At 33.5% G+C, this 18,331-nt stretch overlaps 2 protein-coding genes across 4 annotated transcripts; one reads left to right on the forward strand and one right to left on the reverse strand.

The window, feature by feature from the left end:
- Positions 1-9,029: 9,029 nt before the first annotated feature.
- On the forward strand, positions 9,030-11,807 carry LOC145010050 (uncharacterized). Its single transcript, XM_078968643.1, has one exon. It carries the CDS (start codon positions 9,030-9,032, stop codon positions 11,805-11,807), a length of 2,778 nt encoding a protein of 925 aa, XP_078824769.1.
- Positions 11,808-12,328: 521 nt separating this feature from the next.
- LOC145010880 (serine/threonine protein phosphatase 2A 57 kDa regulatory subunit B' kappa isoform-like) lies at positions 12,329-15,700 on the reverse strand. 3 transcript variants are annotated; one of them, XM_078969446.1, is made up of 5 exons: positions 15,491-15,700; positions 15,320-15,361; positions 15,165-15,215; positions 13,004-14,205; positions 12,329-12,917 (listed from the first exon to the last, which is right to left on the reverse strand). In XM_078969446.1, the coding sequence occupies exons 4-5, from the start codon at positions 14,168-14,170 to the stop codon at positions 12,588-12,590; spliced, it is 1,497 nt and encodes a 498-aa protein (XP_078825572.1). In that variant the 5' UTR covers positions 14,171-14,205; positions 15,165-15,215; positions 15,320-15,361; positions 15,491-15,700; the 3' UTR covers positions 12,329-12,587. The 3 variants fall into 3 exon arrangements, with proteins under 3 accessions (XP_078825572.1, XP_078825569.1, XP_078825571.1); XM_078969443.1 differs by lacking the exon at positions 15,320-15,361; XM_078969445.1 differs by lacking the exons at positions 15,165-15,215; positions 15,320-15,361.
- Between the last annotated feature and the right edge of the window lie 2,631 nt (positions 15,701-18,331).

Genomic DNA, 18,331 nt, shown 5'->3' on the forward strand with positions numbered 1-18,331 from the left:
GGAACTTTTCCAGGTTACCGCTCCTCTATTTAAGGTAAACACCCAACCAGATTGAGAACAAAAGTTGTTTTTATCTGTTTGAAAGTTGACATCACTATACCCAGTTACTCGCAAGTCATCACTGCCACCAAGCACAAGGACCCGGTCCTTAGTCGTTCACAGATACTTGAGAATATTCTTAATTGCTATCCAATGAGCTCTACCCAGACTTCCCTGATAACGAATAACCATGCTCAAATAAAAAGCCACATTAGGTTAAGTACATGTCATAGTATACATGATCGATCCAACGACGGAATCATATGGAACTCGACTCATTTCTGCTATCTCTGCATCAATACTTAGACTCTAAGTCTTACTCAGTTTAGTATTACTTTGGATAGGCAATTCTCCTTTCTTGGAATTTTCCATGCTAAAATGTTTTAGTATCTTTTCCAAGTAATTACTTTGACTAAGTCCAATTAGTCTTTTACTCCTAGCTCTCAAAATCCTTATCCCTAAAATATAGGAATCCTCTCCCAAATCCTTCATAATTAAACACTTTCCAAGCCAAGACTTAACTTCTTGCAAAGTTGGAATTTCTTTTCCTATAAGAAGTATGTTATCAACATACAATACCACGAAAGTGACTATACTCCCACTAGCTTTCACATATAGACAAGATTCATCTTCACTTCTAGAGAAACCACACTCTTTAATCTTCTTAAAAACAAAGATTCCATCTGTGAGAAGCTTGTTTCAATCCATAGATTGATTTCTCAAGCTTACACACTATATTAGGATACTTTGCATCCACAAAACCCTCTGGATGACTCATGTAAATGTCCTCAGCCAACTTCCCATTAAGGAAAGAAGTTTTGACATCCATCTGCCAAATTTCATAGTCATGAAATGTAGATATGTCTAGCATTATCCTAATTGATTTAATCTTAGCTACTGGTGAGAATATCTCATCATAGTCAACCCCTGAGGTTTAAATAAAGCCTTTCGCAACGAGTCGAGATTTGAAAGTATGTACCTTTCCATTCATGTTGGCCTTCTTCTTCTTGAAGATCCATTTGCACCCAACTGTCTTACGACCTGGTACATTTTCAACCAAATTCCAAACTTGATTTTCATACATGGATGTGATCGTGTTGTCCATTGCCTCTTTCCACTTGGCAGACTCAGGGCCGCCATTGCTTCCTTGCAGTTCAAAGGTTCATCTAAATTTACCAGTGTACTATCACTAATAAACGTATCACCGTCTATAGTAATATGTAAACCATAAAACTCAGGTGACATTCTAACTCTATTGGAACACCTAAGAGGTAACGACTCGTCAATTTGTTCAACTGGAACTTCTTCCTCAGGTTGAGCCCTAGTACTTTCAGAGGTTTCTTCATCGTTTGACTCTTTAATTTCTTCAAGTCAATTGTACTCCCACTATCCTCTTTGTATATGAGATCTCTCTCGTGAAAGACTCCCCTTCGTGCTATGAATACCATGTTCTCACTAGGTTTGTAGAACAAATATCCAAAGGACTTTTGTGGGTAGCCGATGAAAATACATCTCTCACTTTGAGGTTCAAGCTTTTCGTGTGTCTCTCATTTAACGAAAGCTTCACAACCCCAAACCTTGATATGTGCTAATGAGGGAACCTTCTCTGTCCACATCTCGTGAGGTGTTTTGGAAACCTTCTTAGTTAGCACAAGATTAAGAATACGGGCGGAAGTCTCTAAGGCATACCTCCAGAATGAGATTGGAAGTGAAGCTCGACTCATCATGAAATGAACCATATCCAACAAGGATCGATTATGACTCTCAGCCACACCATTAAGTTGTGGCATCCTAGGAGGTGTCAACTATGAAACTATTCCAAATTCCTTGGGGTAGTCGTGGAATTCGATACTAAGATACTTACATCCTCTATCGGATCTAATCATCTTTATCTTCCTGCCTAATTGATTATTGAATTCTTGTGGTGAATCTAAAGGGCCCATGCATATTTGTGTGTATGAGATCCAACAATAATTCACCTCTTTCTCAAGAACCAGTGAAAGGTGATTTTGTCATCTTTCCTAGTAAACAAGACTCACACGTATTATCTGACCTTAAGTCAAATGATTCCAACTCTCCATCCATTTGGATTTGGGCTATGCGTTTCTTGTTAACATGTCCAAGACGACAATGCCACAAGCATGCTTTGTCTATACCATTAGACGAATCAATCTGGAAAACTCTATTACCTAAATTGTCTATAATCATCATAGTTTCATACACACCATCACCAGGTAAAGCTTCAAAATAAAAAATAAAAAAACCATTTTTAAAAGCAGAAATAGATCTATTCTCATCATTAAAAGAATATCTAAAACCTAGTTTTAAACAAAGCATGAAATGAAATGATGTTTCGTGTCATTTCTATAGAGTAGCAACAATTTATCAAATCCAAACCTAACCCACTACTAAGCACTAAGCTATAAACTCCAATACTGGTAACAGGTGAAGATTGCCTATTGCCCATGATCAAGTTCATCCTTCATGCTCCACATCCTCACTTATTCTTAGCCCCTGCAAATAAAAACAAATATGAAAACCACATCCCATATTAAGTACCCAAGAATGAGAATATGATGAGTTATTAGATAAGATAGTGTAAATACATGTCGAGGTTGGCTTCACCTTGCCATTCTTGATATCTTGCAAGTACTTCTGGCAGCTTCGTTTCCATTTCCATTTGTCATAGCAGTAGAAGCAAGTGGTCTCTTTGGGATCGGATGTAGGGGAGCATCAGAGTTGGGCTTTATTTTGGGTTCATTGCTTGATGACCCAACTTGGGACTTTCCCTTCCATTTATGATTTAGAGGACCTTTCATCTTTTTGCCCTTTCCTTGCCAAATGGCCAAGACTAGAGTAGCAACAGGAGTAGAGGCAATGCTTTTTCCCTTCATTCCTAGTTCAGCCGTTCGCAAAAGGTTCTGGAGTTGAGCCAATGTGGTCTCTTGGTTGTTCAAATTATAAATCAAGATAAACTGATCATAATAATTGGGTAATGAGTGCAAGACTATATCAATAGCCAATTCCTCATCAAAGTTCACATTTAGATTCACCAAGCGATCCACATATCGTTTCATCCTCTACACATGATTACTAACAAACCCCCCATCTTTCGTCTTGCCGGTGATGAGGATCTTTACTACTTCATACTTTTCTTGACGAGCTCGTTGATAGTATTTTTCCATCAAGTCCTTATTCATCTCATACGGTTAGTAATCCTCATAGAACCTTTGTAGCTCAGGAGTCATAGTTGCCACCATGATGCAAGCAACTTTTGTTGTATCATTGTAGTGCTTCTTATACTCAGCTAGTTCTTCAGGAGTAGCTTTTGTTTCATCTATTTCAAGGAGGTCCTTTTCGAGGACGTACTCCTTGTCTTCAAAGTGAACCGCCATCTTTATGTTGTGCATCCAATCATTGTAATTAATGCCATCTAATGTCACCCTTGAGCAGATGTTAAGCAACGAAAATTTGTTGTGGTTGGAGGAGGAGGAACCAGAAGCATCGTTTGGAGTAGAAATACGAACAATATGTGAATAACCATGTAAATTAGATTAGTACTCTTGATGTCATTTATCATCTCATTTTAATGTGTCGGTTAGCCATACGCACTCCACTAACAACTTATAAAGTGTAGTATGTAATTTCATGGGTTAGCATACAAATTCACATTTTCCTAAAGTAAATAAGATTGAGAATTTTATAAAAGGAATTTAGTTACTTTATAATTCATTATACCTATTAATGAGGATTATTTGTCCTATCAAACCCGTTCGGCTAACGACCCTCCACCATCAAGGAAGGGATGGTGAGAGTGGACACCGATTCAAATACCATTTAATAGGCAGTATTCCTTATCCCCCCCCCTTTTTATAGATCGGCTTCGTCAATGAGATGTACTAGCGACAACTGACTTAGGCTTATACATATAGTAAATATTGATCATTTAATTTTACATATAGTATAAGGTGTATTGTAAACTTTTCAAAATACTAGGTTTAATTACTAAATTTCGAAAATTAAAAATATAATTTAAATTTAAAATTAAACCATATGATTTAATAATTATCGATTAATTAAACATTTAATTAATTTATTAAATCAATTTAGGATTATCCAATTAAATTAATCAAGATAATTTAATCCTAATCATTCCCCTTAATTTTGAAAATAATGGGTAGGGATGTATCCAATTTTATAATTATCCTATTTAACTAGATAAACTGATAATTACCAAAAATAAGATAATACTATCATCATCTAGCAATTATCGAAAATAGGGACTTGGGGTGGAAGGTAAGGATTTCAATCATTACCTAAATTTCAAAATCTTGGGGGGCAAGAAACCCCCAAGATCGAAACTTGTAGGGCAAGGCAAAGGGTTACAACCCTTTCCTAAATTTCGAAACTTAGGGCCTAGCAACCCTAATTTCGAAAACCCTAGTCCAATAGGGTTTAGTTGCCATAAAACTCTAATTTGATCAATTCAACCATTGCACTCAATTCATTAGAAAACAAGCCAAGTCTATGATACCGCTAATGGGTTTTGAGTATAACAAACAAAATTCTTATATGCGCATGTAACTCTAATTCTTGATCTATGTTTTCTCTAATTAAACATACAACTTTGAACATCAAATAAAAACCCTAGCACTACTAGCATATTTTCGAAAACATGATTAGGGTTAGGAAAACATACCTTGATTGTTATTGACAAATAACAAAGAATCTTTGTGGTGTTGAAGCCTTGAGAGCAAGTACTACAAATGTCGTGCCTCTAGTGGTTCACACCCAACACTAGCAAGAGGATAAAAGAAGAATGGGAAGAAGGGAGTTAAGTATTTTCTGCTATCTCTCTAGGCTTATCAGTAGCCGAAAATCATAAGGGGTAAGGGTCTATTTATAGTCCAACAAGGATGCCCTGGATAATTAACACTATCTAAATATAATAATAATATTTCAAATTGATAAGTATCCAACTTTTAATTATCCACATGGGATAATCTAGAAACCCTAGATTATCCATATAGAATCTGTCCAACCCTTCCCTAGGAAGGTTCTGGAGCTTCTTGTTCAACTATTGAACAATTACACTTTAAACCTTACACTTTTAATTAACTCTTTTAATCTCGAAATTAATTTCAATTAATTTTTAATTAAATATTACTATTTCTAATTAATATATTATTCTCATAACATATTAATAAATTATTTATTTCAATTTATTAATCAAATAATAAATTCAATATCTCTCTCCAAAAGTCATCATGACAAATTGCTAGTTTTGAAGGCAACTCAAAAAGATTATGTTACTATCAATTCAAATATATACCAACTATAGTTATGTGCTTAGATACATAATTCAACAATAACCTCCTTCCCAACCATTCTTCACTACCACTATGCATAGAAACACTTCTTCTTATTAGGTTCTTAACATTAATCTTCTTTCTTTTAGTTCTCTTACAAGGAATAATCCTATCCTGATCATTACTTATGCTTTATTGGGTTTCATCATCTTAATCTTGTTATAATTACGTTTCCTCTAAAGATTCTACACCATAACTTTAGCAAGTTACTAGTTCACTCTTACAAGTCATATTTCTAACCTCATATTCCCATTGGGGAAACCACTTTTCCTGTTATAACATTGCGTATATAATCCATCTAAATTTAGGTGATACTATTATGTCCTCAATAGAGATGTATTATAAATCCAATCATCACATAATTATTCCATTATCTTTAGATTTCATGCATCTTAACATTACAACACTAGATCATAACTAACAAGTCATTTTCATACATTTCTATCGATTTCTTCCCGGTGGTTATATCGTACAATCTTCTCAGCATCTCTTTACCGAATCTTTGGGTCTAAATACTTATATTTCTACTGAGGTTACTACCTCAACGAGCTTTTTTCATTTCATCATAAAGTAATTTACGTTAACTTGGTCTTAATACTTTAGATGTAATAGTATTATTTGTCTATCCCATTTGATCTTAATAATTACTTGTTTGTGGGTTATGGACCCATTATACTTCTAATACGCTACTAATTTAACCTTATAAGGAACTTTATCTTCCTACATTAAATCTCTTATTAATTTATTCACTGAAGGACCAAGATGGAATCACTTCACCCTTAAGCATGACCAACATTTCTACCTTTAATCTTGTAACAAATATACAATACTCACATATGCTAAACACCATGTTTATTAGCACACTGTCATATATGAGGTATGTAGACCTCATAGTAGATTTCCATGATTTCCATACTATTCTTCACATGCGATATTTATTATCTTTCTTTTTAAACTTGATCCTCATAATACTTCATGTTTATTGTCAAGTCACATTTAGGTGTTGTATGTTTTTTAGAAGCAAAAATCCATAAAATCTGTGGACCACCTCTGCAACCTTTTACAGTTGAAGAGATGAACCAAACGGCTGCAGACTGTAATAAGAAGCGTGTTTGTTTTTTTAACATTTGCATGCTGTTGCAGATATTAAAAAAATTAAAATAAGCTGATTTTATAATCCGAAAATAAGTTTTTAATACCAAAAATTTAATAATGTATGATATTTCGGCAATAATTTATGATATTTCAGCAAAAAATAATGATATTTTAACAAAAAAAATAAAGATATTTTAGCATAAAATAATGATATTTCATCAACAAATTATTATTATTATTATTATTATTATTATTGTTATTATTATTATTATTCAATATAAAAATTCAACAAGAATAAAAAATAAAATTTAAATAAGATTTCAGCAATATATAATCAATGTTTTAGTAAGAAAAAAGAAGAAGAGGTTGGAAAATGTAGAATAGGCAAAACAAGTGTTGGGCCAAAAAAGACCACACACAGAAGTTTTTTAATCCGAAGACTTCTGAAAATAAACAGCTGCGACATGAAAAGTGTTGCACGTGTGTTGCGTCGCACAACAATAAGAGCTCTGAAGAGGGTTTTTTTTTTTTTTTTTTTTTTTTTTTTTTTTTTTTTACAAAAAACAAGCATCACCTTAGTTCCAAGTCCTAATAATATAGTGTATGTGGTTGAAATTTTAGATGTTGTTAAAACTGTTGATTGTTACTCAAATATTTTTATTGCATATAACATCTTATTAACCATCTATGTTGTTGTATTTGCAAATATACGTTTTTTAAAACTGAAGTTATTGAATAATGACCTAATATAATCAATATCACGATAAAGGTTAAATGGTTTATCAACCAACGGGCTTCTAGCCCAGCGGTATCCGGTGTTGTTCTCCCTCTTTGAGGTTGAGGGTTCAAGTCCTATGAGGGACATAGGTGGAGAATTAGGAGTAGTGTAGGAGTAGATTAGATTTGCCGTTCAAAAAAAAAGGTTTATCAATATTATATGTACAGAAATATGGAAACCATAGTGTTTATATTAATGTTCTAAATAACGTAAGACATGACTTGATGACAATGTCAAGCCTCAAACTTTTTCGATCCTTGACGAGTCACGTCGTTTGTAAGGCGTGACTTAAGGCATCAATTTTGTATATAATTCATATTTTTATATGTCTTTTCAACTATTATTTATTTTTATACATATATATGAGTCAAGACGGCGTTTTGGTAAAGTTTTGTGGTACATACAAGTCTTGGAGTCATGGCATGCCATGATGATCTTTTTAGAACCTTGGTTTATATAGCATAGAAAATGTGCGTTAAATAAAACTTATCTTGATAGTGTTATCAATGATTTTATATCTAAAAAATCTAGATATATTTGTATTTAAATAGTTGTTTTTGATAATATTTTTAATGATTTTTATAAATGGTGTATCTATTTACTATGAATCTTTATTATTTATAACTCTGATGGCTCCTTTTCTTAATTCCCATTTCGGATCCAAAATATATTTGTACCTGCTTTATGTTTATGTTTGTATATAATATGTCGATATATACAATTTAAACTGGTACATAAATGCGAGTATACATCTGATATATTCTAATTAATGAAAAGATGTTCTTCTTGTATTTGCAATAGTTATAAAAATTATAAGATGTCATAGAGAGTTGGTTATGTAATTCCTAGTTACATTGTATAAAATAATCTTAAGACTATTTTGCTTTAATATATTTCTGCCGTAAAAAAAATAATAAAATAAAATAAACTAGTAGTAATGATAACTCAAAAATATGGTCAACGTTAAAGAATATATATAAAATAATAGTCAATATGTGTGTTAGACCTTAAAAAAAAAAAAAAAACACTTTTCTATTTAACGAGAAATACAATATACAATATATAAAATATATATAAATATCTTTCTAATTTTTCAATTTGCAGTCGTGATTTTATATTTAGCCAATTTCGTATCAAATTACACATTGAATAAAAATGGATATCGATGGTTTCCTATTGTGGATCTGAATTTAAAAAAAGCCAAGACTTGAGCTAAAAGCTTAAAACTGGAGTCGAGATTTCATCAGAGATGTGGGATCTTGATTGAATTTTTTTTCTTACCTAAAAATAGTACTCGTTCGTGATCAGAAGAAGGATTTCAAATGGGAAGACTTTCACATGTTGTAATCATATTCATCGAACAACTAACTATAATTAAGAATAATAAATTACAAGTCAACTCCAGGAGACCTCCTATCATCTTCTTCGCATGTGCTCATGATTTATTGATTTTGATACTTCCCTAATAAAAAAATGCTTCCTTTGTGTGTTTGAAATTAGTTTTTTCCAACCTTGAACTATCAAGAGTTCTATTGATACTTCCTCTTCTCTGATTTGCAGTTACTCTTAGAAAGAAGAATCAGGTTTAATGATAGAGAGAAATTTGGAACAACCCTCCATTCTTTTAGGTTTGATCTTCAACACCATAAAATCTAATCCTTTTTTTGTTGTTCTATATATAGCCATTGTTCATGCACTTTTCTTCCTTGAATATCTTTTATCTAATCTGAAATTTAGCCAATTGTTTTATGGGACTCCAAGTTCTAAGTGTTTGGACCCTGCTATTGTTTCTTCCTTTGAGTGATGCAGCTTCTTATGATGACTTTTCATTCCCTGTTGACCATTCACTCATTCATAACTACACCCGATTAACCGAAATCAAGAAGCATTGCAACCCTTTTATATCATCAGCTTCTGAGTTAGAATCTGATGATAATTGGGCTTCTAGGCTTAAAAATGAGCTTTCTTTCTTCAATGGAGATTGGGAACAGGACTCCTATGGAGCACCCTTGATGCCCTTTGACGACAGTGACATGTCACATGCCACGTCATCATTCATCTCCCCATGGAAACTTGTTAGCTTCGAGGTTAAAAATATTAGTTCTACTTCATCCCACCACCCGAAAAACACAATTAGCATCAGTGGGGTTTTATCAATTGGCATAACAAGAAATAGCACAACGATTTCTGAACCCTTTTTGAAGTTTCATAAAAAGCCTGGTATGTCTGCTCTTCGAGTTGATTTTGAAGGTTTTTATCTTGAAACAGAGGGTGGAAATTTAGTCTGTTTGTTGGGTAATTCAACTTTCCCATTCAAGAAAGTTCCAACCCGATATGAATCCGATGATATGACATCATATTACAATCTTAGAAACCCATACAATGAAGATCATGTCATCCTCCCACATGACAAAATCTTTCTTGTTCTTAAGTACCCAAAAACTTCACCTTTTTCAATCAAGAGAATCCATGGAGAAATGAAAAGTTTGAACAAAAAGGATGATTTTGAGTACTTTGACAATGTTCACATAACTTCCCACTTGGGTATCTTTTCTAGTAATTCTGAAGATCTCATTTCAGAATCTGAATATTTCGACCAAAATCCACTACAAGATGCAATGGTAGAAGATGGTGTCAATAAGTTTAACAACTCTGAATTTTGTAAAATTCTCAAGACTTTTGAACATAAAGCATATAGAGTTATGCCAAATTTAAAACTCGGGGGCCAAAACGGGTTCCAAGACAAAGTTGGTCCCTTTCTTTTAGGGAATGAGATTCAACTTGTTGATAGAAACAATGAGAATTTAAGGATTCTCATGCAAAACATCATATGCAAAGAAGAAAAGGTTTCTGGAGTTTTAAGAATGTATCCTGCTAGTATGGACCCACATATGGCTGCAAGAAGAACGGGTTTATCTTCGTTGACTTTATCGGTCAAAGGAATATGGAATCCTTCAAATGGGTTGCTCTCGATGATTGGATGTTTGGGTCCCACGCTTGTGAAATGTGACACAAGGGTTTTGTTATACTTCCCAAAATCTTTCTCTATTAAACAAAGAAATGTTGTTTTTGGAAGTATAAATGGTTTGAAAAGTCAAACCGGTTTTTACCACCCTGTTTTTTTTGGACTTGAAATGCTTTCTCCTGGTTTATATGAAGATGGTTGGTATAGTAACGCGTATCTTTTGTATAATTACTCAAAAAGTGATTTAGCCATTGAATTTCAAGAAAGAATTCAAGAACCTTGGTTGTTGACTTATATAAGGAAATCACTTTTTAGGTATCCGACACTTGAGGAAGAAAAAGATGGGACTTTTCACCTCTTAAATGATCTAAGGATTGATACCTTTTCAAGCTCCGAGACTTTTGTGAGAGTAGAGGTTTTGTCTTTTGGTGGATCATTTAGAACAAATGTGAGCCGTTTCTATGAAGCTTCCAAGAATGAGGTGTTTAACATATCGATGAATCTTTATATAGTAGAAAACCCAAGAAAAGTTAAGGAAGAATCCTACCAACATGTCTCAAAGTTATATTTGGAGGGTTTATATGATCAAAGTGTTGGGAAAATGTATTTGATTGGGTGTAGGAAAGTGTCGTATGATCATGTGGATCTTGAAAGAGGATTAGATTGTTTGATTGAAGTTGGAATTGAATACTCATGTGTTAACACAAGATGGTTGATTAATCCAACTGCAAAGATCACCATTAGAAGCCAAAGAAACGAAGAGGATATTTACCATTTCAAGACAATACGCTTGCAAACCTTCATGATTCATGACAAGAATCATGAAAAAAATGTGATCTTTCGTAAACTCTTTGAAGGTTATTTGCGGGTTTTTCTTCTTTTGGTGTTCATTGCACACATGTTGAACCAAATGAGGAAAATGAGAAAGTCCATTGAGCCTTTTGCTTATATATCTCTTGCCATGCTAGGGCTATGGATCATTGGATATAGTATCAACTTGATAAATGGGAAAGAAATCATGTTCATTTCATCAGAAACTCAATATTACAAGAATCAACCTTATGATCATCGAAGTTACAAAAGATATTTAAGCATTCTTGATTATCTTACAAGGTTTCTTGTTCTAGTTTCTATGTTCCTCATGGCTAAGATCTCTCATATTGTATTGAAAGCTCGAAAAGCACTTAAGAATCAAGGCGAGTCAACTCCTAGTGAGAAGAAGATCCTTATGATGACCTTAGGTTTCTACATGTGTTATTTTCTCCTTGAAATGGTTGAGCATGGGATTTGGATATATCTTAATCCATTACAAGGTGAATCAACAAAAGATTATTATGTGAAATTAATGATGGATTTGTTAAGGTATCATGTTTATATGCTTCAAGATTACTTTATGGTTCCTCAAATAATTGCTCTTTATGTATGGAAGAATCGCCCACGTGATCAACGACTTGGATCTTTCATCAATGGTCTATGGATACCATCTTTAGTTTTGTTCGTTTATGAAATTACTAGAGATCCGGTTGATTATCCTATTATTGTGCATGATATTGTCTTGTGAATTCGGGTTCTTTAATGTTGTTTTTCTCAAATGTGTTGTATTGTTTTTTGGCTAATAAAACCTTGTATTTTCGTCTCTTTATGAAAAATTCCAAGATTCTTTGCTCTAACATTTGCGAAAATGCAACACACACACAAACACACACCCACACACACGCAAACATACACGTCTATGTATGTATAGTTTAGAAAAGTGAGTATGGAGAAATTATTGAAATGTAATCACAAAAATGAATAGAACTTATGTTGTAAAATCATTACTTTGGCTAAAAAATGTAGCTCAACTTAGTATTTTTTGTAAATTTTTGGGGAAACACAAATTTATCCTTTAAGGCATTTTGGTGCATAGATCGACATTGACCCAGAAATGAGTATCCAATTGTTTCATCATCTTCCTCTTTCTTACTAATATGGTACATTGTCTTCTTCATGATATTGGTTACTATTCTCTCTCCTCATTTTTATAATCCCTAAAAAGTTTGTCTAACCAAATCATATCTCTTATACCAAACACAACAACCAAGGGGCAATCACTACCAACATTGGATTCACATGACCAAATTCATATACAAACACAAATTGTTAAAACAACCAACAAATACTCTTTATTTTCATCCAACAAGAACATCCTCAAGAGTTAACACCAAACATCCCCGAGAACATCCTCAAACTCCACAAACAACTAGCAGCCACAAAGCGGGTCCCGTTTCGCTCTTCTCCTTAAAAAAAACACAAGAAGAAATCTAATGCAAAACCGGTTTCCTATTACATATGACTTTTGCTAGCAAGAAACAACACAAGTAGTCGCGGTTTCTTCCATGATTGAAACACTTTCAAGGCGCTCCCAAGTCAACCGCCGCCGCTCAGCCGCCACGGTCAACGTTGACTTGTCCTCCTCCACCCGCCCTTGGCATGACACCACCAACTCATGGTCAACATCATCCAACATTTTCATCATGTTTTGTGCAAGGTTGACAACTGTCCTACTCCAATGTTTTTGGGAGTTTTGCTCTAAAGAGGAGAAAACAAGAGGCATGATCACCTGCCGATTACACATGATAAGATGGAGTATGTGTTCGTTGTTCCATAAGAAATGTGCTCGTTCAGCCACCTACACGTTTTAAAAAAAAAAAAGTTTTCTATTAGTTAAATGTCTAAAATACCCTTTGGGTAAACTACAAAACTTTGAAAAATTACCTGAAAATGAGAGCTACGAAGACAGCAATTTATACGCCTGAACAAAGGAACCATAATCTTCTCAAACTCATCCGTATGAATCATTTCAAGCAACTCTTCCAACTCACTCAAGAACATCAATTGCTTTTGACTACTTGTAACAGGCCAAAATTTCAACAATCCTTTTATAACATCACTTGATAATTTCGGTTCTTTCTCTACAAACTGAACAACACAATAAGTCAACTGATGATGATAAACCCCCACAGATTTCGGTTTATGAAGAGGAACAAGAGCCCTGAGTAAAAACATCTTGTGTTCTTTCTTCAATGGCAACGCAAACCCACTAATCACACTCCCAAAAATCTCCAATAATTCAGCAATCCCGTTGTGTTTTTCAGTTTCAAAAACAAATCGGTATATAATATTGCTCACAACCATCCGAATAAAGGGTCTATGAACCATGAATTTACCATAAACCCTGTGCAAAATCGCTTTCAAACAGTCGCGTTCTCGAGGATCTTCAGTGTCAAAAAGATCGAGCAATCTTAATATGAATGAGTGATCGATATATTGTTTGGCAATTTTTGGATCGAGGGAAGTTTGGGTTAGGAATCGAGCGAGAATCTCGTATACAAGTTGTAAATGCGACCACGCGGGATCAAAACACGGTTCTTCATCTTCCGTTTCACCACGTTGTGACAAAATCGAGTTTTTTGGCGGGAAATCGCGAAATAGATTGTTCCCGCACATTTTACAGATGGAAAACATCGCGGGTTCGGTGAGTTTTGGGGATTCGGATGAGAGAAAATCGATGATTTCTGATAAAGTTTGTCGCTTGATGTCTTTCTCGATAGAATCTTGATTTTGATCACTGAAATCATATAATTTTGAGCAAAGATTTAACTTACTGATGAGTAGTCTTAATTTATCGGAATTTTGGACATCTTTGAAGGGGACACGTGGATCGATCATTTCGCCAGCTGGCATGATGCTGGCTGGGAAAATCGAGGAAGACATTTTTTTAATGGTGTTTAATCGACTTGAAATGGCGTTGTATGTGTTGAGGAAGCCATTGTTGTTGCTTACGTCATTTATGACGCTACTTGAAGAACTGCCCCCATCGGGATCTGATGCGTTGGATTTTGATGATTTACGAGGGATTTTTGCGAGAAATTGCTTGATCATAATGGAAACTGTTGAATTTGAAGCCAATAATAAACCTAAAACAAGATGAAAAAATGGAGATTAGAATTTTATTACAGAAAGTAGCAAACTATAAACATTGATCAAATGTTCAAGAAAAAAATTGTTAAACAATAAACATTTTCCTCTACCTACCATAAAAGAAAGGATTAAATGCATGATAATGTACTTTGTAATTTTGTAATTTGAAAAATCTATAGCGTTATAGTTATTTCATCGAAATACAAAACAATTTTCAATGTTATAATGGGGTAGATTTTTTAAAGTAGAATGTTTTAATAAGGAAAAAATTGGAAGCAAATGCTATAATTGGATAGATTTTTCATAATACAACGTTTTAATAAGAAAAAAGAGTGAAGGTACAATGCTATAATTGGCTAGATTTTTCAAGGTATAAGGTTTTAATAAGAAAAAGATTTGAGTACACTGCTATAAGTGGGTAGATATGTAAAATTACAATGTGTTAAGAAGAGTAAAATTAAAGCGCAATGTTGTAAAAGAATTAGTTAAAAGTACATTGCCATTTATTGCATTTATCCCTAAAAAAAAAAAAAAAAAGAATACCCATCATTTTTAGCACCTTGTGCTTCTTGTTGTGAACGAATAATCTTTCTTGTGAAAATGGAAAATAGACAATAAACCTTGCAAGAATTACAGACAAAATCGTTGTTTTTCAATAACTGTATTTAGTTTACGATGATAAACGATGGATTGAGTGTTATAAAAAAAGTCAATTTCCTTTTAGGTAAATCGTTAAACAGAAAAAAACCCTAATCGAAAAAACAATTTTCGTTATGATCTAATCTCAAAATGGGTTAAAAGGTTGAAATTTTTAGAGAAAATCTCGAACAGATTTTCAAGAAAATCGAACATTCATTTCCCCAAGTTGAAATTACATCTATAATTAAAATACATAGACGAGAATCCAATAGGCGACAAGCAAATTCAAGAACTGCAAGTGTATTCATAAGAGTACCGAAAAGGGATCTAAGAATGGGATGCCCAGATCTGAAACCTAAATAAAGATCTGCAAATTCATCACAAAGAAAATGGAAAATAAAAATAGAAGAAAACCCAGATCATAAAAAGACCTAAAATTCTTAAATTGGGAATCGGAGGCTACAAAATTACCACTAAAATTGTTGAATGCAAGAAGTGTTCTTCACACAACGACTTGTTTCCCCATTACAAGATTAAAGATGAATGTAAAAATCAGAAGACTGAAGAATCATGTAAGTCGGAAGAGATCTATACATATATGGATATATGACATATGTTCGATTGTATAGAGAGAGAAAGTACCTGGATTTTCTGGGACGAAAATGGACATGGGCTTCTGAGAGAGAGAGAGAGATTAGATAAAAGAAGAAGACATGAACATGAGAGAGAAAGAGAGTTCTGTTAATTTCTTGAAATCGAAGACATAATAATAATAATGGCGATGGAGGATCCCATCTTTCCTTTCTGTAAGCATCCAAGGAATAGGTTTTCGTTCATGATTTTGTACCTTCAAACTTTATTTTTGTTTTCATTTTTTATTTTCTACCTTCAAACTTTATCAATTTCCACCAAAAGTAAAATGAATAAAATATTTCATTTTTATTTTTGTTTTTAAAAATAATGTCATAACTAAAAAAATAAAAATAATTATAAATATTTGGTAAAAGAACATAATTGATAAACCTGTCCTAAATACAACAAATATTCATATATATAATTAAAAATCAATGAAAATAACATATAATAATATATTTAAAAAAATCTCATTACCTTATCAATAAGTATTAAAAAAAACTAATTTATAAACTAGTTTATTTGTCTCATCAAACACTGTATGACATCAATATCAACAAAATAAGTTACCTTAGATCATCAAGGTATGGATTTTTCAAGCCAAAAAAAATGTTTTGAAATTTGAAAAAAGCTATTAAAAGAGTTTTTTCAAACTAAAGCTTTTTACTAAGCTTGCTGGGGAAAATGATTTAGGAGGGTAACTACGTCTTATCCATATTCACATATTAACAACTTTTTCTTTTTTGTACATAATAAAACAACTAACTTGTTTTAACTGTTTAAATTACACCAATATTATCAGTTAATATATTTGTTTAACCGGTAACTCAAAGTGAAAATGACTTAGGAGGGTAACTACCTCTTATTCGTGTTCACATATTGGCAACTTCTTATTTTTTGTATATAAGAAAGCAACTAACTTGTTTTAACTGTGTAACATCCCAAAAATCATGAACAAAAATTACTTTTTTAATTTAATACTAAAACCATAATTGTCAAACCATTAATTTAATACTCCGGCATCGGGCTCCGTCCGGCATCAGACCCCGTCTAGCATCGAGTCCCGCTCGGTATACAAATCTGTCTCTCTTAGGCCCCGCCCACTAAACACATGCAATCATATAACATGCTAACACATAAAGAAACATACTATACCGTATCTATGTCCTAAGAAACATACTAAGCTAATAATGAGATACGAAACTTTGTCCGTACTCAACTAGTTCCAGCTAGGGCTTCAACAGTGCAAGGTGAGTCTCCTCACTGTGTGAATGGGTCTAAGGCCATAATGTCAGCCCATGTAGTCTATGAGTAGGAAGACCCGGGGGTTAGCTCTAGGCATTGTATGCTAGTATGTTATTCCAGACCAAGGTCCGATGTCGGGCGGGTGCCCGAGGAATGTTTGCATGTTAGATTATACTTGTTGTATGTGTGATACTTGTATGTGCTTGGTAAGGAGGTGAGTTTGGGCGAGGTGCCATATCTCATCGCTAGCTGAGTACGGACGATGTTCCGTATCTCATTATTAGCAGAGTATGTTTCTTAGGACAGAGATATAGTAGAGTATGTTTCTTTATTTGTTAGCATGTTACATGATTGTATGTGTTTAGCGAGCGGGACCCAGAGACATGCGGGGCCTAAGAGAGGCAGACTTGTATACCGAGCGAGGCTCGATGCCAGGCAGGGTCTGATGTCGGGTGGGGCCCGATGTCGGAGTATTGAATTAATGGTTTGACAATTATGGTTTTAATATTATATTGAAAACGAAATTTTTGGGATGTTACACAGTTAAAACAAGTTAGTTGCTTTCTTATGTACAAAAAATAAGAAGTTGCCAACATGTGAACACGGATAAGAGGTAGTTACCCTCCTAAGTCATTTTCCCTTTGAGTTACCGGTTAAAACAGGTATTAGCCGGTAATATTGGTGTAATTTAAACAGTTAAAACAAGTTAGTTGCTTTATTATGTACAAAAAAGAAGAAGTTGTCAATATGTGAACACGGATAAAAGGTAGTTACCTTCCTGAATCATTTTCCCGCTTGCTGATTAGCAAGCTTTTTTCTTAAGCTTTTTCAATGATAGATGGGTCCTGTGGTTTTTCAACTTATAGCAAATAAGCAACTATAAAAATAAAATATAGACAATCAAAAGTAAAAATAAAAATTCTTATAAAAGCAACTATAAAAATAAAATATAGATAATCAAAAGTTAAAAAAAAAAACTCATACTAGGATACAAAAAGTGTTTCTATTTAAAGTTTTTTGTTTATATATATACTAGTTATTTACCCGCGTAAAGCAGCGGGAGTGAATAGATTCTAAACGTTCTATTTGGAGGGTCGCATATAGTTTGATTTTGTGAATTGTTTCCCTTTCAGAAACATGTAATATTCCAATGAGCATGCGGGGGAGGGAATAGTTTTGTTTACAACCATATAGGTTATTTCGAACAAAAAAATCATATTTTAATGGACGCGCAATAGATCGGGATGTATTATTTTTTTTACGAATAGTTTCCTTTTGACGGTTGGTTTTCTTTCAATGGCCACAGATAGTTTTATTTTGGAATCATTTCTTACTCTAAATCGACAATGGAAAATACATATATGATCACAAATTGTGATGGTTTACGGCCAAACAATTTCCAGTGGATTTGGATCGTGGGGATGGTGTTTCATGTGTGTCTTTGTGGTATGATTGCGTGTTCTCAAGTAACTTAAAAACATTTTTTTTTTCTTTAAAAAATTCACAAGTAATCCACAAAGTGAAAATTTTGAAACTTGGCTGATATAAATATTGTTGAAAAGAAAAATATATGAAGGTTTTGTTGAAAGTATTAAGATGCATTGT

Source organism: Lactuca saligna, chromosome 8, assembly GCF_052625555.1.
Source record: "Lactuca saligna cultivar CGN05327 chromosome 8, ASM5262555v1, whole genome shotgun sequence".
Lineage (NCBI taxonomy): Eukaryota > Viridiplantae > Streptophyta > Magnoliopsida > Asterales > Asteraceae > Lactuca > Lactuca saligna.

Excerpts from the sequence above, each read along its gene's own strand:
- LOC145010880 (XM_078969443.1), bottom strand. The coding sequence starts at position 15,518 with ATGTCCATTTTCGTCCCAGAAAATCCAG. Across the intron at positions 15,216-15,490 it reads TTTCGTCCCAGAAAATCCAG|ATCTTTATTTAGGTTTCAGA; the intron begins GTACTTTCTCTC and ends ATGAATTTGCAG. Across the intron at positions 14,206-15,164 it reads CATTCTTAGATCCCTTTTCG|GTTTATTATTGGCTTCAAAT; the intron begins GTACTCTTATGA and ends ATCTTGTTTTAG.
- LOC145010050 (XM_078968643.1), top strand. The coding sequence starts at position 9,030 with ATGGGACTCCAAGTTCTAAGTGTTTGGACCCTGCTATTGTTTCTTCCT.